This window comes from Dendropsophus ebraccatus, chromosome 10, assembly GCF_027789765.1.
Source record: "Dendropsophus ebraccatus isolate aDenEbr1 chromosome 10, aDenEbr1.pat, whole genome shotgun sequence".
Taxonomy (NCBI): domain Eukaryota; kingdom Metazoa; phylum Chordata; class Amphibia; order Anura; family Hylidae; genus Dendropsophus; species Dendropsophus ebraccatus.
In genome coordinates, this window is record NC_091463.1 from 13,536,545 (window position 1) to 13,559,438 (window position 22,894).

The 22,894-nt window shown below is 46.4% G+C and overlaps 2 protein-coding genes across 3 annotated transcripts; one reads left to right on the top strand and one right to left on the bottom strand.

Moving 5' to 3' along the window:
* Positions 1-2,987: 2,987 nt before the first annotated feature.
* Positions 2,988-11,938, top strand: NELFB (negative elongation factor complex member B). Its single transcript, XM_069943690.1, has 13 exons — positions 2,988-3,220; positions 3,879-4,042; positions 4,241-4,340; positions 4,946-5,176; positions 6,062-6,247; positions 6,491-6,603; positions 6,716-6,818; positions 7,873-7,968; positions 8,252-8,394; positions 9,115-9,221; positions 9,509-9,650; positions 11,151-11,259; positions 11,471-11,938. Exons 1-13 carry the CDS (start codon positions 3,119-3,121, stop codon positions 11,609-11,611), a joined length of 1,737 nt encoding a protein of 578 aa, XP_069799791.1. The 5' UTR covers positions 2,988-3,118; the 3' UTR covers positions 11,612-11,938.
* Positions 11,031-21,059, bottom strand: LOC138766244 (neurofilament heavy polypeptide-like). 2 transcript variants are annotated; one of them, XM_069943689.1, is made up of 7 exons: positions 20,905-21,059; positions 17,820-17,953; positions 16,919-17,276; positions 16,127-16,254; positions 15,053-15,111; positions 14,418-14,559; positions 11,031-14,338 (listed from the first exon to the last, which is right to left on the bottom strand). In XM_069943689.1, exons 1-7 carry the CDS (start codon positions 20,965-20,967, stop codon positions 13,093-13,095), a joined length of 2,130 nt encoding a protein of 709 aa, XP_069799790.1. In that variant the 5' UTR covers positions 20,968-21,059; the 3' UTR covers positions 11,031-13,092. The 2 variants fall into 2 exon arrangements, with proteins under 2 accessions (XP_069799790.1, XP_069799789.1); XM_069943688.1 differs by having other exon boundaries at positions 11,033-14,338; positions 16,772-17,276.
* Between the last annotated feature and the right edge of the window lie 1,835 nt (positions 21,060-22,894).

A 22,894-nucleotide genomic window follows, 5' to 3' on the forward strand; every position in this document is an offset into this window, starting at 1 on the left:
CTGGATGTGTGGAGCTCAGCAGCAAACACAGACACACCCAGTAACCACACCCTCCAGAGCTGCACTCACTATTCTGCTGGGGAGGTCATTGTGTACATACATTACTGATCCTGAGTTACATCCTGTATTATACTCCAGAGCTGCACTCACTATTCTGCTGGGGAGGTCATTGTGTACATACATTACTGATCCTGAGTTACATCCTGTATTATACCCCAAAGCTGCAGTCACTATTCTGCTGGTGGGGTCACTGTGTACATACATTACATTACTGATCCTGAGTTACATCCTGTATTATACTGCAGAGCAACACTCACTATTCTGATGGTAAGGCCACTGTGTACATACATTACTAGCAGGATACTTCAGAATGTAACTCAGGATCTCAGCTCTGGAGTATAATACAGGATGTAACTCAGGATCAGTAATGTAATGCATGTACACAGTGACCCCACCAACAGAATAGTGAGTGCAGCTCTGGGGTATAATACAGGATGTAACTCAGGATCAGTAATGTAATGTTTTTACACAGTGACCTCACCAGCAGAATAGTGAGTGCAGCTCGTTCCTCACTATTTGTAAGACCCATGCCTCCTGTCAGTGAATGGCAACAATCTTGTATCCCAGGGATGGGGAATCTTCGGCCCTCCGGCTGTTGCAAAACTACAATTCCTACGATGCCTGCACAGCCAAAGCATTAGCTGCCAGGCATGATGAGAGTTGTAGTGTTGTACCTGCTGGAGGGCTGCAGGTTCCCCATTCATCTTGTCTACATTCACCGAAGCCATCAGGATCTGGTCCTGCGCTCAGAGCTGAGGGTTTGTAACAATCTACTGAACACAATGAAGATCCACAGTGAATCTAGTGATCCTCTTCTCTTACGCATTGATCTAGACTGAGGACTTCGACCATGTGCAATATTTCGCCACATATTCTTCATTCCGGATCCTCGGAGAAGAGGAAAAATACAAACTACAGCTCGGAAACTTCACAGATGGAAATACAGATTAGTGCCAGCAGCGAGAGGTCACATCTTATTACACTGTGTATACACCATAAATCCTTTCCATACCACTCGCTTTTAATCCTGAAATCTTGCAGTTTCCATTCTTACCACTAGGCCTAAAACTAAGTTGAGATTTCCTGTTCTGTCTGTAATGATCGGGAGGAGGCTGCTAGAAAGTGAACATATTATAGCAAAAGATGATACCAGTACATAGAGGAGACAATAGATGACGCTCACAGCTCAGCCTTCCCCTCTCTTTGGAATAACCTCTTCAAAGATCAGCCCAGTAATGTTTCTTACTCAAGTCAATGGGACAAGTCCTATCCATTATATGGCAGCTCCCATGATGATGTATAAAAAAATGACAAGCAAAAAAATAGAAACAGTTTAGAAAAAAAAGAATATGTTTCAGTATCTGGATCTTATCAGTAAAACTAAATTCTAGACAATTTATTCCCTTTAAGAGATTATATACATATTACATATATTTGTTTTGTCATTAGGTGACTCCATGTCCTACCACAACCTGATGAAGTTCTCAACAAAAGATGAGGATAATGACCTGAACAAGGCAGACTGCGCCACCACCTGCTCTAGTGGCTGGTGGTATAAAAACTGCTATCATGCCAACCTGAATGGGTTATATCTATGGGGGAGCACGGCAGCAGCAAGATTGGGGTACACTGGTATACTGGGAAAGGGCTCCAGTATTGTTACAAGAGATCAGAGATGAAGATCCGGCCTGAAATAAAGTACAGTGGTACCTCGGTTTAAGAGTAACTTGGTTTAAGAGCGTTTTGGTTTAAGAGCTCACAGTTTTTCAAAATTGTGACTTGGTTTAAGAGCATTGCTTTGGTGTAAGAGCTCCCTGTACTGGGTGGGAGTGGAGGAGGGGCATGGTCTGCATAGCGGGGTCTACAGCACTGTACTCTGACCCAGGAAGTCTCCCTCACCTTCCAAATCATAGCAGATCTACATCAGGCTGGGGCTTACATCAGGGGACAGGACTGTGGAGGTAATCCCTTCATAGCTGTAACCCCTCTCTCCCCGGACAGAGTGCTGCATGTATGTGCCCACCCTATACCCTGCTCTCCATGTCGTGAAATACTAGTAATGTTTCCATAATGACAGGCAGAGTGACCCCTATAACAGTGCCACCATAGTTCTATTAGTAGTGCCACCTGGAGTACCCCTATAGGCAGTGCCAAATGGATAAGAGTGGCAGCCAAAGAATATCCCCACCAGCAGAGCCACTTACCGATGCCCCAATGTCACATGGTGGCCACTTCTGCTACTTTATATGCCGAAAACAATGGGGGAGATTTATCAAACACGGTGTAAAGTGAGACTGGCTCAGTTGCCCCTAGCAACCAATCAGATTCCACCTTTCATTCCTCACACACTCTTTGGAAAATGAAAGGTGGAATCTGATTGGTTGCTAGGGGCAACTGAGCCAGTTTCACTTTACACCATGTTTGATAAATCTCCCCCATTACAGGGAAAATATCAACTGGTCAGCCATCAGGCCATGAGGAGCTCCACAACTTTATCAAGCATTATTATTATTATTATTTATGAAGCAAGCTTTATAAAGACGGTGAGAAACCACCGAAATGTCGTACTGCCACCGTGTTTGCTGTGCTGCACGTTGTAATCTAGTACGCTATGGAATAAATCTTCTACAGTTTGAACTGCAACGGAAGTGGTGTACATTATATCTAGTGGTCTATGGTCAGGGTCTATCTAGTGGCACCCGGACGATTTATCCTTCTAGTAGTGCTGCTCTTTGATTTGTCTACGATAGATAGATAGATAGATAGATAGATAGATAGATAGATAGATAGATAGATGGAGAGTTATGGGAAAGGATGGGAGTTGTAGCGTCACAATAACACGATATTCCCGGGACACATAACACAGGAACTCCGAGTACAGTGACGTTGTTTCCAGGAGACGTGATTCGGTACTGGACAGGAAGTGACGTTTGATCTCTGCGTCTGAAGCGGAAGTGTTCTTATTTTGACTGCAGAGCCCGGGACCGGCGTAACCCTGGATAGTGAGCGGTCGTGTGAGGCTGTGAGGGCCCGCAGGAGGGCGCCCGGCCCTGACAGGATGTTCGCGGGGCTGCAGGAGCTCGGGATCGCCAACGGGGAAGATCTGAAGGAGACGCTGACCAACTGCACCGAGCCCCTGAAGGCCATAGAGCAATTCCAGGTATCCTCCCTCTCCTGTCACCTGACCGCCCCTCTGTTACCCTCCCTGTCACCTGACCTCCCCTCTGTTACCCTCCCTGTCACCTGACCTCCCCTCTGTTACCCTCCCTGTCACCTGACCGCCCCTCTGTTACCCTCCCTGTCACCTGACCTCCCCTCTGTTACCCTCCCTGTCACCTGACCGCCCCTCTGTTACCCTCCCTGTCACCTGACCTCCCCTCTGTTACCTTCCCTGTCACCTGACCGCCCCTCTGTTACTCTCCCTGTCACCTGACCGCCCCTCTGTTACCCTCCCTGATACCTGACCTCCCCCCTGTCACCTGACCGCCCCTTTGTTACCCTCCCTGTCACCTGACCGCCCCTCTGTTACCCTCCCTGTCAGCTGACCTCCCCTCTGTTACCTTCCCTGTCACCTGACCTCCCCTCTGTTACCCTCCCTGTCACCTGACCTCCCCTCTGTTACCCTCCCTGTCACCTGACCGCCCCTCTGTTACCCTCCCTGTCACCTGACCGCCCCTCTGTTACCCTCCCTGTCACCTGACCGCCCCTCTTTTACTGACCCTGTCACCTTACTGCCTATACTTCTAGGCGTAGTCATTCGGCTAATGCTCCTGTCTCCTGACTAATTCCTGGCTCTTCCTGTCATGTTGATTCTCTAGACTGAGAATGGCGTCCTGTTGCCGTCGCTGCAGTCAGCGTTACCATTCCTGGATCTTCACAGCATCCCGCGTCTTGAGTTCCACCAGACGGTGTTCGATGAACTAAGAGAGAAGTTACTGGAGAGAGTGTCCGCCATCGCCTCGGAGGGCAAAGCTGAGGACAGGTAGGAGGTGCTGCAGATTGTCCAGGTGCTTGTCATTGGGATGCTGGAGTCTATCAAGCCATCTGCCCTCTATGACAGCCTCCATGCAAGTGCTGCGGCTTTCTCATTCCTTACCAGGCATGCTGGGAGTTGTAGTTTCTCTACAGCTGGATGAATTTTCAGGTCATTATTGGTCATAATGATTGATTGCATTTATAGATATAGAAAATTAGAAGAGCTCCTGGAGAAGTCCTTCCCGTTGGTGAAGATGCCGTCCATCCAGCCGGTGGTCATGTGTGTGATGAAGCATCTGCCCAAGGTGAGGTCACCGCGTTGTGTACCGACCCATTGTCTATCCCCCTCCCTGTATATGATCTCTAATGACCCATTGTCTATCCCCCCAATCCCTGTATATGATCTCTCATGACCCATTGTCTATCCCCCTCCCTGTATATGATCTCTAATGACCCATTGTCTATCCCCCTCCCTGTATATGATCTCTAATGACCCATTGTCTATCCCCCCAATCCCTGTATATGATCTCTCATGACCCATTGTCTATCCCCCTCCCTGTATATGATCTCTAATGACCCATTGTCTATCCCCCTCCCTGTATATGATCTCTAATGACCCATTGTCTATCCCCCCAATACCTGTATATGATCTCTCATGACCCATTGTCTATCCCCCTCCCTGTATATGATCTCTAATGACCCATTGTCTATCCCCCTCCCTGTATATGATCTCTAATGACCCATTGTCTATCCCCCTCCCTGTATATGATCTCTAATGACCCATTGTCTATCCCCCCAATCCCTGTATATGATTTCTAAAGACCATTGTTCACCCAGCTCCCCCGTATATGATCTCCAATGACCCATTGACTGTTGCCCCAATCTCTGTATATGATTCCTAATGACCCAGGTGCCTGAGAAGAAGCTGAAGCTGGTGATGGCCGACAAGGATCTGTATAAAGCCTGCGCGGTGGAGGTGAAGCGGCAGATCTGGCAGGATAACCAGGCTCTGTTTGGGGACGAGGTCTCTCCTCTGCTTAAGCAATACATCCTGGAGAAAGAGAACATACTGCTCAGCAGCGACCTCTCCGTCCTGCACAACTTCTTCAGCCTTTCCCCAAAGACCAGACGCCAGGGGGAGGTAAGAGGCCATGTCTGCACCCCAGAGATACTTATACACTTTGCAAACACCCCTGGCCATTACAGCATCACCAATATTATACTTACTTTATATTGCAAACATTAAGACATATAAAGGGGTCACTCATGATTAAAAGCTATCCCCTAGCTGCAAGAAGAAGACGCGAGAGCTACATGTTACCCAAGATCCTTTGGGGTAACTCTTTTAAACCCCAATTTAGATCCACCCTCAAATCCCCCCAAAACACTTGCTTTTTGGCTTGTATCATGGTTTATGAGATTCTTTCTTTAAAATGAAAGGGTACCTGTCACTACAGCCGCTGCCGGACCAGCAGTGAATTTCTGTAGTAATCAGGAGGTTTGGGTATCCATGACAACGAACCATTATTTGATGGAAATGCTCGGCTTCTTGAATATAATGCCAGAAATACTGTCAAGACTGATAGAGCAGCAGCTGAGAGACAGTGACTATTATATGATGACTTGAGCTTACAAAGTGGGAGGCCGCACTGCTGGGAGACTCTGATGTTGTTGTGTTCCTGTGTGTCAGATGCACAGGGAGACTCTGCCCTCCCCCAAATCACCACTTATAACTATAGCCTCCTCCTCCCTAGCTTTTTTGTGGAAGTTCTCTGTATATGTGGAGACATTTATGTGTTTGATGATTTAAAGGTTTTCTTGATATCCCTTCACAGAATAGGGACATGACATCATCACGGTGTCTCAGTAGTGCAGCCTCAGGGTTTATTCCTGTGACTACTATCATCATAAAAGAAAAAAGAAACTAAATCCATATTTTATGTAGACTGAAGGAGGTTTGTAAGATGAGTGTGTATTGTATCCACGCCTTACATTTAGCAGCAGAATTCCCTCTTGTCTCTGTTAGGTCGTCCATAAACTGACTCAGATGATCGGGAAGAATGTGAAGCTGTATGACATGGTCCTGCAGTTCCTGCGCACTCTCTTTTTAAGGACTCGAAATGTTCACTACTGCACCTTGCGAGCCGAGCTGCTGATGTCTCTGCATGACCTGGATGTCAGTGAGATCTGCTCAGTTGACCCCTGCCACAAGGTACCTGAGCGCAGTACAAAGCCACCGATTTACCTTTCAATTTTATCTGATCACATCATCTAGATCAGTGTTCTCCAAAACCACAACTCCCAGCATGCCCAAACAGCAAAGGCGTTGGTTGGGGAACACTGACCGAGATGATAGTCAATCATGTAAGAGAGACTAGTGGGATGTTCAAAGAGAAGGAACCTGATGAGATTTCCATAGACGCAGTACTTACCTGTTCCATTGTATTGTGTGCAGTTCACCTGGTGCCTGGACGCCTGCATCCGAGAGAAGTATGTAGACGCAAAGAGAGCGCGAGAATTACAGGGATTTCTTGATGGAGTGAAGAAGGGGCAAGAACAGGTTCTGGGGTGAGGACACCATACCCTTTGGTTGTTTGTTCTTTGGTGGTGACCCTACCAGCATTGTGTTTTCCCTTGAATTATAGACATATATCTCACTGACTTCTTGTGTTTATCACAGAGACTTGTCCATGATCCTGTGTGACCCCTTTGCCATCAACACTTTAGCTTTGAGCACCATCCGGAATCTTCAGGAGTTGATCAGCCAAGAATCTCTGCCCAGGGTGAGTACTGTAACCTTGCAGCTCCAGTTATTTATTAGCTAAAGGGTACTGGGACGAATACTGAAAGCTTGTCCTTAGGATAGACCACCAGTAGCAAATCTGTAGGGGTCCAACTCGTGCCAATCATCTGATTTAAGAGACAGTTGCCTCCATGCAAGTGCTGTGGCTTCTTCATTCCTTACCAGGCATAGCGCCATCTGGTACCTGGTATTGCCGCTCACTTTCTAACGACAAGCCGTCGGTACTAAAATTCGGGAAAAAACCCTTAAAGGGGTTGCCAGGGAATAGATCAAATGTTCTGTGTTTTAGCTGTCCATTGAAGTGCTAGTCACAGACAGGAATGGTGCTTGTGAGATTTCAGGTAGTGACCTTACTGTCTGTACACAAGTCACTCTGATTCAGGAGAAGTTTACTTGATTGAATGTTTATACTGTAAGTACGTACAGCCTTCATTACTTTAGAGTATGTGAACACTACGGAATGGCGACGGAAAGCCCTTCTTGCTCGTGGACTGTGGTGGGCGCACGCATCTCCGCCCGTGTCATAGACTCCATTCTATGCATGGGCGGATTCCGTCGTCCGTCCAAAGAAGGACCAGGTTCATTCTTTGGACGGCGGAATCCGCTCGTGCCTAGAATGGAGTCTATGACACGGACGGGGAGGTGCACGCCAACTGCGGAGTGCAGGACCCTTTTTCCGTCACCATTCCAAAGTGTGCACATACCCATAGCGTGCAGTAATCTTTATGTCCAGCAGATGTCGCTGTTGGTAGTTGTAGTTGCCTCTAGATCAGTGCTTCTCAATTCCAGTCCTCAGGCCTTACCAACAGGTCATGTTTTGAGGATTTCCTTAGAATTGCACAGGTGATATAATTATACTCAGTGCATCAGGTATTCTCACAGGTGTCCTTTGTATGGGAAATCCTCAAAACATGACCAGTTGGTGAGGACTGGAATTGAGAAGCACTTCTCTAGATTATACCATCAAACGTCGTCCTCTTTCTGTTTTCTTGTATATAGTTTGTAATTTTTTTTTTTTTTTTTGCGCTTTACAGGACAACCATGAATTACATCTGCTTCTTAGAATGCTTTCCCTGGGGCATGGAGCCTGGGACATGATAGACAGTCAGGTGTTCAAGGAGCCGAAGCTGGTAAGTTGAAGCAGAGTGTTGATATCTACAGGGCATGGAGAGGGGGCAGTACAGAGCATTTCTGTTCTTACTGGCACAGGCAGACTATAAGGGCACAACCACATTTCTAACTCTAATATAATGTCTAATATGAAATGGGGCTTCTCTTGGTATAGTTCTTAGTTTCTGCCATAAAGACATCAGTCTCTTTTTAGTTTTCACATTCTGGTTCCACAGTGTTTTGTCTTCTTCTCCCATTGGCCACTTATCTTAGTGACCCTCTGCGTATGACTTCTCTTTATAGGACACAGATCTGATCACTAAGTTTTTGCCTCTCCTGATGTCCTTAGTAGTGGACGACTACACATTTAATGTAGAACACAAGTTACCGACCGAAGAGAAAGTGCCAGTCACCTACCCCAATACCCTGCCGGATGTCTTCACTAAGTGAGTAGCATGGTGCCGAGTTACATACGTTTATATAATGTGCTTAAGCATCTTTACAGGTAAATGTAAGACCTAACCATATGGCTGCTTCCTCCTTCGAATGGCGTCCCGCTCAGCTCAGTGATTGACTGATGGGGAGCGGAACATATTTGAAAGGAGGAAGAACAGGAAGATCTGACAGCTGCAGGGTGGAAATATGTATGGCCATTTTATTGCACAGGGAGACCCAGGGTTATATGTGAAGGCTATGTTCACACAATGTAACTTTTGTATTAATCACGGCTGTGATTAATACAAACGTTGCATTGCACTACAGTCAGAAGGAATCCCAGCCGGAGTGTTTACGTATAGTATACACTCTGGCCGGGTTCCCTAGGGGCCACACGAAAAACTGACATGTTAGTTTAGCGGCCGCACAACCCTGACAGCTCACACAATGACTCTCTATTGTCTATTATGGTGAATTGGGATGTGGGTGCACACTGATGCGCCCGCATCCCAATTCAGCACAAATGAAGTTCATCTGTCCGGTACTGAAGTTCACTGACACCGGCCGTTCTGTGACAAAGCCAGGTCACAGAACGGCCGTTGTCATACGCTGTGTGAACCTGGCCTAAATGTGCTTGGAAACCCCAAGGACATTTTTACTCTAAAAATTGGAAAGTAAAATGTTCCTGTATGTTGTATTCTCATTGCTGTCTATGTAACACCTGTCGTCAGGTTTTTGCTGGAAAACAGAATTGCCTGTGAGGTGGGACTGTATTACCTGCTACACATCACAAAGCAGAGGAATAAGAACTCTCTACTCCGCCTGCTGCCCGCCATCAGTAAGTGCAACTTCCCCTCAGCCATGTTTAGCTTGTAAAATTGTAAAATCAGAATGCTGCTTCTTTTAAAATGATGTATCGTATGAGAAGCCACATACATTACCAGCCTAATACCCTGATTATAGCATTACCCCTATGGGATTCTCTATAGTCATATACTGAGAGCAGATAATGATTCTCTGTATAAAATCCACATAATGCAGATTAACAGGAACCTCCTGATAATGCGGCTGCACGGCCCCTCTGAGCATTCCGTGACGTCCTCTTCTGATGCTTTCTATTTCCAGAAGAGACATACAATGACACAGCCTTCACAGACATCTTCCTGCACCTCTTTACCAGTAACCTGACCCTGCTCTCCGAGGAGTTTGGCTCTGAAGAATTTTGCACCCAGATATTTGATGGTTTCTTCCTTGTCGCCCTCACCAAGTAAGCGCCCCTTATTGGTATGATAATCCAGTACGCCAAAGAATTTTCAGTCCAGAGACAGAGAAAGGAGCTAAGATTTTTTATACATGTGCATGAGAAGATCATTGTCAGTAACAGAAATCTCAAAGCATTGCCGAAGGGTTTGATCTTTGTGAAGGGATTTCATTCTGGAAATCAGTGGTTGTCCGAGGACATAGCCTTCAGCCGTGGGATCTTCTCACATATTACATATCAGTAAATCAGTTTGGCTGATCTTCCAGGATCCTTGGTGAGACATATCTCCCGTCTATGATGCCTTGCACCTTCTTACACTCTGTTTTTTAAATATAGGGGATAAGTAAGTGATCTGTGGTTGGATCCCCTGTAACCTCTCCCCACTAGATGGAACAGCAGTGCGCATATGTGACTACAACTCCATTCATTTCCTGTGGAAGCCGCCAAGCTGGGCACAGTACTTGGCCATCTCCAGTGGCTCCTAAAGAGAATAGATGGAGTGTATGTGTGTATGCGTGACTGTCACTCTTAAGAGCCTTTCAGGTCCTTGTTCTTAAGATTGTAAGGGGTCCCAGTGGTCAGACCCTCCACGATCAGTTATCCCCTATCTTGGGGTCAAGGTATAAATTGGTTTTGTGGGACAAACCCTTTAACTCATCTCTTTATAATATCATATTTCAAGTCAGGATCTGTCTAACGCAGTAGACCCCTATAATCTGGTGTAGTGACTGTTCCCGGAGTTCTGTACCATCATTATAGATACATCATTACATATCATTGTCAGCTCTGCAGTAAAGATGACCTGTTCACATTCATTTCCAGGAGTAATAACAGGAATAGCGATGCAAAATTCTACAAGTTCTGGCTGAATGGCAGGTTATCTTTAATCAGAGAAACCTAGGTAATGACCCCCGCTAGTCCCACATTGCGATATGTGTGCCATAACCAGAATCTCCTGAGATCTGAAATGTCAATAGTTCTTCCTCATTGAACTTAACACAGCAAACAGCACATGACGTCACTTTCACCCTGGATGGAAAACTTCTCCTTTGCGGCCCAAGCAGAGTAAATGTTTGCCCAGCGTTCTGATAAGTTCAGGTCCGTCTGTTTTCATCAGGCAGCCCTAGTACGTCTCGTACAGCAAAAGGTCAGAGGTCAGGCTGCTCTGTATGATTCTGTGCATGATGGGGATTGTTCTCCCCCTATACTGACAAACATGCAGGCTGGGTTTGGCTTAATTTGGGGAAACTAGCAATGTCCTTGTGTATTGTAAGTGGTAACGCTAAACAAGAAGGAGGAGATGGTAACCATGTAGAATGGAAGAATCCATGGAATCTACTCCACACAGGCCACTGGATTATTATACTTATACATTTATGTATAAGTATAATAATCTTATACCCACCCCCTTCCGTGCTGTCAGTATATGCTAGCACAACCAAGCACTTAGGAGTAATCTGAGATTATTTGAGTCCTTTAATGTAGGAAAAAAATCTTTCTATGCAGGAAAGAAAACATTCACAGACACGTCCTCCGCCTACTGCTCCACCTACACCACAAAGTGGCCCCTTCCAAACTGGAGTCTTTACAGAAAGCCCTGGAACCTACCAAAACAGTAAGTAGGGGGGTAGATGATCCCTTGTTATGTAATAACTTCATATAGCAGTGTTCACCAACTTGTTGCTCTTCACTTGTTACAAAACTACATCTTTAGCTGTCTGGCATAATGGAAGTTGTAGTTGTGCAACAGCTGGAAAGCCACAGGTTGGGAAACACTGCTCTATAGTGTAGAATCATCCTATTCATGCCAACCCCTTACCTTACAGAGTGGTGAGCCAGTGAAGGATCTTTATAACCAGCTGAGTGAAAAGCTGCAGCAGAAGAAGCCTAGCCCCCCAGCCGCTGAACCGGAGCCCGCACCCATGGACTTGCCCCTACACAACATGCCCACGCCTCCGGTGGTTTAATATCTCACATGGTACCATGATTAGTGTATAGTGATGGACAAATATTCTGTGGTATAAAAGCCAATGTCAGCCAGCTGCTCTGTATCCCAGACCATGAAAGTAAATGGAAGACTGAGCTGCTGCCTGATCCTGCTGGTGGCTGAGATTGCTGCTCTTGGTTACACACTGCCCACATGGTCCGGTGTCCCCACTGATATAGGATAGCATTAGTGATGACCAGTGTACCGGTAGCCGTGAGTCAATCTGCACAGACCACATCTTGCCTTTATATTTTTTATTTTTACTGACTGGAAATAAAACCCTTTGTGTTTTCTTTTTTTCATACAATGTTTCAGCTTCTTCATGAGATTTTTGCAGAGAAATTGCCTTGTTATTCTGGGGCAGAAACATCTTAAAAAATAGAACTCCTAGCAGCAGCAGAAGGTATAATACATAGAACAATGATTTATGCAGATACATTAACACTGACGTCCTGGCCCCTATCCTGTGTACACTCAGAGATCCTTGTTATAGTGATTGTATAGCCGCTACATGATGTATTATGTAGACTGGATATACATGGTGACAACGAAGCATCTGTTTCTATTATTATTATTATTATTACTCGCTCTCCTCCCATGTTGCTCTGGTTAGTACAGTCTCTCACCGTATTGTGATCTAATAAAAGTACAGGAGGATCGGTGTTGTGGTGGCTTGATGGCCATCTGAAACTGGCATTAAGGGTGATTCCCTCAGGCATACATCGGTAATAGGTGAGGGCTGCAGATGTACGACAATCTACTCTGGGAACACAGATACGCTGGTATAGAGACGTCGGATCACCTGTAGAGCTGTGGCAGTCATAGCTTGTCATTTCACAGTTAAAGATAAAGTTAAAGTAAAGCAGCATCAGATTTCTCCACACATTATTCTTGTACAGATCTCCCTATATTGTCTGTGTTATTTGTGTGCACTGCCCAGTGGCCATATTGTATTCTGACACAGTAGAAAAATTCTGCAAAAAAAAAAAAACCTGCTTAATCTCTGCCAAAATTGGGAACAGATCGCAGCAGCGGACATGTACAAGTACAGATGAACTGACTGTTTCCCATGATCCTTTGCTGCATTAACTTGTCCATGGAGGGAAAGTGGAGCCCTATAGAGCTGATGATAGGTAGGAGGAGAATAATACTGTATACAGTCTATAGGCCTAGTTGAGACATAGGAATGCTCCATAAACCCTTATCCACACATGTCAGAATAGTCTATAGGGATGTGTCTGCCATAAGTTATCGCAGGTGGTGCCAGCAGCTTCTGACTATACTGCACCATTGGACTGATATGTAAAATAAGATGCACAAGAGAAGCAATGTAAGTTAAAGGGCTCCTGACACATACAGAAACAGCCAATGTGAGCAAGCTGAGCTGCAGGATAAAGCGTGGAGTATGAATAGGTCCATGCTCCGAGTGCCAGTTATGACAATAGATGGTACTTTTGTAAACTAGTCCTCATCAATGTCTTCCTCAGTTAGAAGTATTTTAGGAATGTCTGCTGGAATTTTCTCTTCCTCAAATTTGCCCTGGAATGAAATGGAGAGGTCTACAATCCTGTCCACAGGATGAGAACCGGCCCTGGTGACATCTCCAGCACTGGAGAACCCTAGGGCAGATTCTGAGAAAGCTCCTGGAAGAGCTTGGCTGGTCAACATGAAGGATTTCTTCAGTACACTCTTACTAAAGGTCGGCCCTCCGGGTGTACTGGGGCGCATGACCCTGGGGTCACCCTTTTTGGTTGGCCCTCCTTTATGGCTGCCGGACAGTGGAGGACCTAGAGCGGTCCAGTCTATGCTGTTATCGGGGGTGAACTCAAACTGAAGTTTGGGAATGAAGATGGCGTCTTCGTCTGTACTTTTCGTCAGCACCAGGACTCCTTGGCTCTGTCTTATAATATCATTGGTTCTTGACCAGACATGTTGCATTAGTTTGTCTTGGTTTCCTGTTTCTCTTTCTTGATCCTGATGTGTATTTTGCCCTAAGCTCCCGTGACCTTCCTCAACCAACAAGTAATCTTTATTGGGCAGTGAGTGGTTTTCACTTATAAGTGACGTCCCAGCGTCTTTCAGATGAGTAAGACTTGATTGACACTTTTCTTCAGCTTCTGCGGTTGGTTCTGCATCTGAAGGACCATCAACCTCAGTAATATCGGGACCTCTAGACTGGACATAATCTGGCGGTGGATCCTTAGTGGGATCTAGTATCACAGCTTGGTTCTCTTCACCTTGACATGAAGGTTGTGAAGGTGACTCCTTGTCTTTTGGACATCTTGTCTCTTGGACGTCTCTATTGTGCGGATAAGGTGACTCCTTGTCTTCTGGACATCTTGTCTCTTGGACATCTCCAGTGTGTGGATAAGGTGACTCTGTGTCTGAGGACCCAATATCTTGTTTGAGGTCATTCCCTTGTGTTTCTTCCATCTGCTCAGATGTTGTTGGGATGTCGGTCAGGGGTAAGACCTCATCTTCCTGTACACTTGATTTTTCTAAGCTCCCAGCATCACCCTCGACTGTCTGACCTGAGTTCCTATCATGTGGACCATCTCCATCCTGGGCTGGTGTTGGTGGAGGACCATTGCACACTTCACCGCTGTCATCCAGAAGCAGCCGACCCATTTGGTGACTCAATTCATGGCCTTCAATTTTTTCATCCAGCGGCAGAATCTTTGTCCCTTCAGACTGGTTAATATCCTGCCTAGAGGTAAAATCCATACACATGAATGTGACATCCAGCCTGTGATCTATATACCTGCATCTCTGTAACCTGATCTTACCGTCTGCTGGTAATTCCCGTCCTTTTCCTTGAAGACTCGATCTGTCTCACTGTTGATCTGGGTAACGTGTTCTGTCTATGGCTTCTCGGCGGCTGTTTGCTGACGGTTGTCTGATGAAGAATAACGCTGTGTTTCATGTCTCCTGTTTCCACCCAAAACAAGGACATTGTTAGATAAAGGGACACTAGACACTAATCATCCCTGTGTATACAGCAATGGCAGACGTTACCAATGGACAAAAGTGGCGCTGTTTGTGGGAGAGTGGACCTCTCTCTTCTTTTTTGCCTTTATCCTATAGCCTGTAGGGGCACAGTGGACTCCCATTATTATGACCACTTCCTGATCTTGATGGCGAGAGCCTGTCACTCATGAAGCAAGTGTCATTTGTTCTCTGCTGCTGTAGTGAGAATGGCTCCATAGTGAAATGGAAGCTGCAGAGCACCACCAGCCATTGATGGGAGAGGTGAACATTGGCTACAAAGGTGTGCGAGGGTGCGAAGACCAATGTGCTAGTGGATATGACCCAGCGGGCTACCAGACATGTGTCTGCACACGTGGCGGTTACTCTGCATAGTAGCTGCTTCCTTTATGTAATCACCCATCCCCCCCCACTCACTTTACAGGTCGCTTATTACCTGACACAGGAAGTCGAGAGGTCAAATTCCTGACCTTTTCAGGGTCCAAAAGTTTCAACCTAGCAAAAAAGTATATAGATTTCAGTTAATACTGTACAAAGAGCTGCGTCAGCTATTCCTCATCCTAAAGTGATACCAACAAACTGGTGTATCTGAGTAAAACCATCCAGGGTGCTAGGAAAGCTGGGTGACTCCTATGGAAGCTACAATGGTGGTGGACTATCACTCGTCTTTCTTATAGACTTCACCATAGGTGTCACCATAGACGTCCACTCGCGCTGTGGACTGTTTGTATACAGAAGAAAGATGGTAGCACGGATTGCGGAAGACTCCTCATACAGAGGTGATTCCTCCCCAGGGTCACTGGGTGTAATGCTGCTATTTACAGGCCTGCGGGACCTTTGTTCTGTGATAGGTGACAGGTGTAAGTGCTGAGGATTAGTCTATAAGGAGGTGCAAAGTCTCTGCAGACGCTGCCATCTCCCACCGTGGTCTGTGGGATGTGGGGTAAGGAGGCTGATACAGGAAGGAACAGGATACAACAGCATCTCAGAGAGAGAATAGAGCTGCATGTGACAGGATAGTCAAACTAATGGGGAGTCAGGAGCACAGAGTATTTCAGGAGAGCAGTAAGTGCAATGCTAAACCACACCATCATAATTATGAATAGGAATAGATGGTGAAAGGAGTATTTGCTGATCACAGTGACCCGTCCAATTATCTGATGGGTGCAGGAGCACCGCCATAACGGACCAGGATCAGAAGAAAGTGGCTGCAGTCCCAGATACAACACAGACAATCTAGCGTTTCTAATGCTGGAAAACAAAAAGTGGGAGTGATAGAGTGCTAAACCAACACCGGGTATTTTAGGATATGGGTTTGTGGTGGGAGACAGTGACCCATCCATAAAGTTATTGAAAACTGGAGCCACGGACATGGTGCCACAGTGGCACAGAGTATTTTAGCAGTGTACTGATCCTATGTCCAGGCATGAATAAGTAACCAGAGACAAATCTCTGCCCTCGACTTATAATGGAAGGAGTGGGCTATCCCTGTACCTCATGTTACACTTACCCCGTCCTCCTCAGTCTCGTCGGTATCAGCACATACGGGGTCGGACATTTCATCTGTGGCGCTTTCTGAACTGAAGAAGCACTGTGTCTCTCTCTGGTTACCCCAACGCTCACGCTACTCCCTCCTCTCTGTGGGGAACAAACCAGACTCCTCGTAATATATAATAATAATATATTATTATATAATATAATGTGTGGGATCCTATTGGATATTATATGGGTGGATGTAATACAGAAGAAGTTACAGCACATCATTATAAAACAGGGAAAGGAACTCTGCCGCCCTCCAGCTGTTGTAAAACTACAACCCCCATCATGCCTGGACAGCTAAAGCTTTAGCTGGGGGGGCCGCAGGTTCCCTGTACTGTAATGATTTGCTGGGACTGTGAAAGTGATTTATCGTCAGGGGCACCACATACCCAGGCTGGATGATGCCCCATAAAGATGACAGAAGGGCAGCAGCCATCGGACTATAACGCACCTTCTGCCCTGACTGAGAGTAACCTCCAGGGCATCTCACCCGCTGACACTTGGAAGGCACAGTGCCCTTTCTGGATTGTGAAACACTGCTGTGCCCATTGTTCCTGCCATGTTATCATTAGTCTGGCAGGGTATAAATGACTCAGCGTCTTGTCTTCTCACTAACCTTTGCTTTCAGCAGTGGATTCAGAGCGGGTGCTCCTCTAACCGGTGACTGGGTGCCAGCTGTGAGTGCCCCTCCTGCTATTGACTGGGTGCCAGCTGTGAGTGCTCCTCCTGCTAGTGACTGGGTGCCAGATGTGGATGCTCCTACCGATACTTGGGTGCCAGCTGTGAGTGCTCCTCTAACCGGTGATTGGGTGCCAGCTGTGGGTGCTCCTCTCAACGGTGACTGGGTGCCAGCTGTGGGTGCTCCTGCCGATACTCGGGTTCCAGCTGTGAGTGCTCCTCTTACCGGTGACTGGATGCCAGCTGTGGGCGCTCCTCTTACCAGTGACCGGATGCCAGCTGTGTGCACTCCTTTTACCGGTGATCGGGTGCTAGCTGCTGTGGCTCTTCCTGCCGGTGACCAGGTGCTAGCCACAGGTGCTCCTCCTGCCGGTGACCGGGTGCTGCCCACGGGCGCGCTGGTACAGCCAGTGGAGGGAGATTTTGATGGGGTCTTTGGTTTGCTGAGGGAAAAAATGTCATTATCACTAAAGTGATAGGGAAGAAACTTTTCATGTAAGAAAACGTTTAGATAACTGTGCTGCCCGCACCCCAATACACTATGGCGATGTCCAACAGTACACAAGTCCATATACCCTTATACCATCATTACACCAAGGCATACACAGAGGGGTAAGGGGAGACCATGCAGAGGCAATATGGTAACTAGAATAACTATACATGGTGTGACATCAATACTTGAAGATGAATAACACTGGTTGTCAGGTTGTCGGCCTCAGGAAGTGAGGGGGATGTTTCCATTCACTGATAGTAAGCAGGGGTCCTTAAAATGTTGGGGTATTGAAATGGTAACTAGTTTGTGTTATACAGTGAATAGACGTATTACATAACCCAGAGCAGTGTGCCCCAACCTGAGGTTCTCCGGCTGTGGCGAAACTACACCCCCCATCATGATCAGTAGTGCCAGAGCATTCCTGCCAGTCAGGTGACCGCCGTTCCATGCCATCCTGGGGCTGGACTAGAGGACATGTATCCATTCTCCATACCGTGCTCCAGATCCAGGGGCAGACAGCCTGCTGGGGGCGCTCTTGTTGTTAGCCGGGTGTGTGACGCTTCTCTTCATATACGGAGACCTTCTCATTACTGAAGGAGTCTTTACTGTGGCCGCCGCAGCGATGACCTGGAGGAAAGAGAGAAGAGCTGGTAATCCCCACTGATCATGTAATAATCATATAATATACTGATAGAAGGAAACGGAATCCACATAACAGCGTCAACTATCATTATTATCATTCATTGTCCTCAGCTACAACAGGAACAGGATGTATACACCATAGATAGACCTGTGTATGATCCCACCTATATACCCTGTATACAGTCATACACCGGGCTTATCCCACCTATATACCCCTATATACAGTCATACACCGGGCTTATCCCACCTATATACCCCTGTATACAGTCATACACCGGGCTGATCCCACCTATATACCCCTATATACAGTCATACACCGGGCTGATCCCACCTATATACCCCTGTATACAGTCATACACCAGGCTGATCCCACCTATATACCCCTGTATACAGTCATACACCAGGCTGATCCCACCTATAAACCCTGTATACAGTCATACACCAGGCTGATCCCACCTATATACCCCTGTATACAGTCATACACCAGGCTGATCCCACCTATATACCCCTGTATACAGTCATACACCGGGCTTAAACCACCTATATACCCCTGTATACAGTCATACACCAGGCTTATCCCACCTATATACCCCTGTATACAGCCATACACCAGGCTGATCACATCTATATACCCCTGTATACAGTCATACACCGGGCTTATCCCACCTATATACCCCTGTATACAGTCATACACCAGGCTGATCACATCTATATACCCCTGTATACAGTCATACACCAGGCTGATCACATCTATATACCCCTATATACAGTCATACACCAGGCTGATCACATCTATATACCCCTGTATACAGTCATACACCAGGCTGATCACATCTATATACCCCTATATACAGTCATACACCAGGCTGATCACATCTATATACCCCTGTATACAGTCATACACCAGGCTGATCACATCTATATACCCCTGTATACAGTCATACACCAGGATGATCCCACCTATATACCCCTGTATACAGTCATACACCAGGATGATCCCACCCATATACCCCTGTATACAGTCATACACCAGGCTGATCCCACCTATATACCCCTGTATACAGTCATACACCAGGCTGATCCCACCTATATACCCCTGTATACAGTCATACACCAGGCTGATCCCACCTATATACCCCTGTATACAGTCATACACCAGGATGATCCCACCTATATACCCCTGTATACAGTCATACACCAGGCTGATCACATCTATATACCCCTGTATACAGTCATACACCAGGATGATCACATCTATATACCCTGTATACAGTCATACACCAGGCTGATCACATCTATATACCCCTGTATACAGTCATACACCAGGATGATCACACCTATATACCCCTGTATACAGTCATACACCAGGCTGATCACATATATATATACCCCTGTATACAGTCATACACAGGATGATCCCACCTATATACCCCTGTATACAGTCATACACCAGGCTGATCCCACCTATATACCCCTATATACAGTCATACACCAGGCTGATCACATCTATATACTCCTGTATACAGTCATACACCAGGATGATCCCACCTATATACCCCTGTATACAGTCATACACCAGGATGATCACACCTATATACCCCTGTATACAGTCATACACCAGGCTGATCACATATATATATACCCCTGTATACAGTCTTACACAGGATGATCCCACCTATATACCCCTGTATACAGTCATACACCAGGCTGATCCCACCTATATACCCCTATATACAGTCATACACCAGGCTGATCACATCTATATACTCCTGTATACAGTCATACACCAGGCTGATCCCACCTATATACCCCTGTATACAGTCATACACCAGGCTGATCACATCTATATACCCCTGTATACAGTCATACACCAGGCTGATCACATCTATATACTCCTGTATACAGTCATACACCAGGCTGATCCCACCTATATACCCCTGTATACAGTCATACACCAGGCTGATCCCACCTATATACCCCTGTATACAGTCATACACCAGGATGATCCCACCTATATACCCCTGTATACAGTCATACACCAGGATGATCACACCTATATACCCCTGTATACAGTCATACACCAGGCTGATCACATATATATATACCCCTGTATACAGTCATACACAGGATGATCCCACCTATATACCCCTGTATACAGTCATACACCAGGCTGATCACATATATATACCCCTGTATACAGTCATACACCAGGCTGATCACATCTATATACCCTGTATACAGTCATACACCAGGATGATCCCACCTATATACCCTGTATACAGTCATACACCAGGCTGATCACATCTATATACCCCTGTATACAGTCATACACCAGGCTGATCCCACCTATATACCCCTGTATACAGTCATACACCAGGCTGATCCCACCTATATACCCCTGTATACAGTCATACACCAGGCTGATCACATCTATATACCCCTATATACAGTCATACACCAGGCTGATCACATCTATATACTCCTGTATACAGTCATACACCAGGCTGATCCCACCTATATACCCCTGTATACAGTCATACACCAGGCTGATCACATCTATATACCCCTATATACAGTCATACACCAGGCTGATCACATCTATATACTCCTGTATACAGTCATACACCAGGCTGATCCCACCTATATACCCCTGTATACAGTCATACACCAGGCTGATCCCACCTATATACCCCTGTATACAGTCATACACCAGGATGATCCCACCTATATACCCCTGTATACAGTCATACACCAGGATGATCACACCTATATACCCCTGTATACAGTCATACACCAGGATGATCCCACCTATATACCCCTGTATACAGTCATACACCAGGATGATCCCACCTATATACCCCTGTATACAGTCATACACCAGGATGATCCCACCTATATACCCCTGTATACAGTCATACTCCTATCTATCTCTGTACCTGTGTCTTCCCCTCCGGGGCGCCCATGTTTCCCCGCTCTCTCTCCTGCTCGGACGCCGCCATTCAGCGTTCCGTGTTGCCCAGGAAACCAGACAGAACCAATCACTCGCCGCCAGCAGCCTGAGAGCCTGAGAGCGCCGAGCGCATGGATCCTGAGATCAGCACCACAGACAGTGCCAGCTGCTGCGTCACCATAGTAACTGCAGAGCCCGCGTATACAGGAGGTATATACACCAGTGACTACAGAGCCAGGGTATACAGGAGGTTAGGTATATACACCAGTGACTACAGAGCCAGTGTATACAGGGGTATATATACACCAGTGACTACAGAGCCAGTGTATACAGGAGGTATATACACCAGTGACTACAGAGCCAGAGTATACAGGAGGTATATACACCAGTGACTACAGAGCCAGTGTATACAGGAGGTATATATACCAGTGACTACAGAGCCAGGGTATACAGGAGGTTAGGTATATACACCAGTAGTGACTACAGAGCCAGTGTATACAGGGGTATATATACAACAGTGACTACAGAGCCAGTGTATACAGGGGTATATACACCAGTGACTACAGAGCCAGTGTATACAGGAGGTATATACACCAGTAGTGACTACAGAGCCAGTGTATACAGAGGTATATATACCAGTGACTACAGAGCCAGTGTATACAGAGGTATATATACACCAGTGACTACAGAGCCAGTGTATACAGGGGTATATATACAACAGTGACTACAGAGCCAGTGTATACAGGGGTATATATACAACAGTGACTACAGAGCCAGTGTATACAGGGGTATATATACAACAGTGACTACAGAGCCAGTGTATACAGGAGGTATATACACCAGTGACTACAGAGCCAGTGTATACAGAGGTATATACACCAGTGACTATGGAGCCAGTGTATACAGGAGGTTTATACACCAGTGACTACAGAGCCAGTGTATACAGGAGGTATATACACCAGTGACTAGAGAGCTAGTGTATACCGAGGTATATATACCAGTGACTACGGAGCCAGGGTATACAGAGGTATATATACACCAGTGACTACAGAGCCAGTGTATATAGGAGGTATATACACCAGTGACTACGGAGCCAGTGTATAAAGAGGTATATACACCAGTGACTACGGAGCCAGTGTATAAAGAGGTATATACACCAGTGACTACAGAGCCAGTGTATACAGGAGGTATATACACCAGTGACTAGAGAGCTAGTGTATACCGAGGTATATATACCAGTGACTACGGAGCCAGGGTATACAGAGGTATATATACACCAGTGATTATGGAACCAGTGTATACAGGAGGCATATACACCAGTGACTACGGAGCCAGTGTATAAAGAGGTATATACACCAGTGACTACAGAGCCAGTGTATACAGAGGTTACAATGTATATAGGAGATGGAGTATACAGTAGTTACAGTGTATATAGGTTGTGGAGTATACAGTAGATTTAGTGTATACAGGCAGCATGCCAGTGTCTGTATATACGGATGTGCAGCAGCTGCAGGGTGGATGGGCCGCACATCACCCCCCTTCCATCTGCTCCTCTTCCTCATCCTCTGCTCTTCCTCTCCTTTCAGGTCAGTGATGCAGCGGTGGTCACTCTGCGCCCTGGTCGCCATGTGGGATAGCAGAGCTGCACATGTCTGGTGCACACGTCTGGCGTCTGTCTGACAGGCTGCTCCATGCCCACCGCTGCCTGAGGTGAGTGCGCCGACATCATGGCAACTGCTGTTACCATGGCAACAGGTTCTCCATCCCTTCTCTGTGTGAGGACCCCTCCAGGACCGGGCGCCTGTGACTCCACACCATGTTATTTCTGTGTATGACACCATCACAGCTCGCTGCCGCCACCATGACTGCTCTCTGTAAGTCACCTCTGGTAATGAGAGAGTTAAACCTTCTGCATACTGAGTAAGCTGGAATCCAAGATGGAGACCTGTTATACTGGCACTAAGGGGGGCGTATAG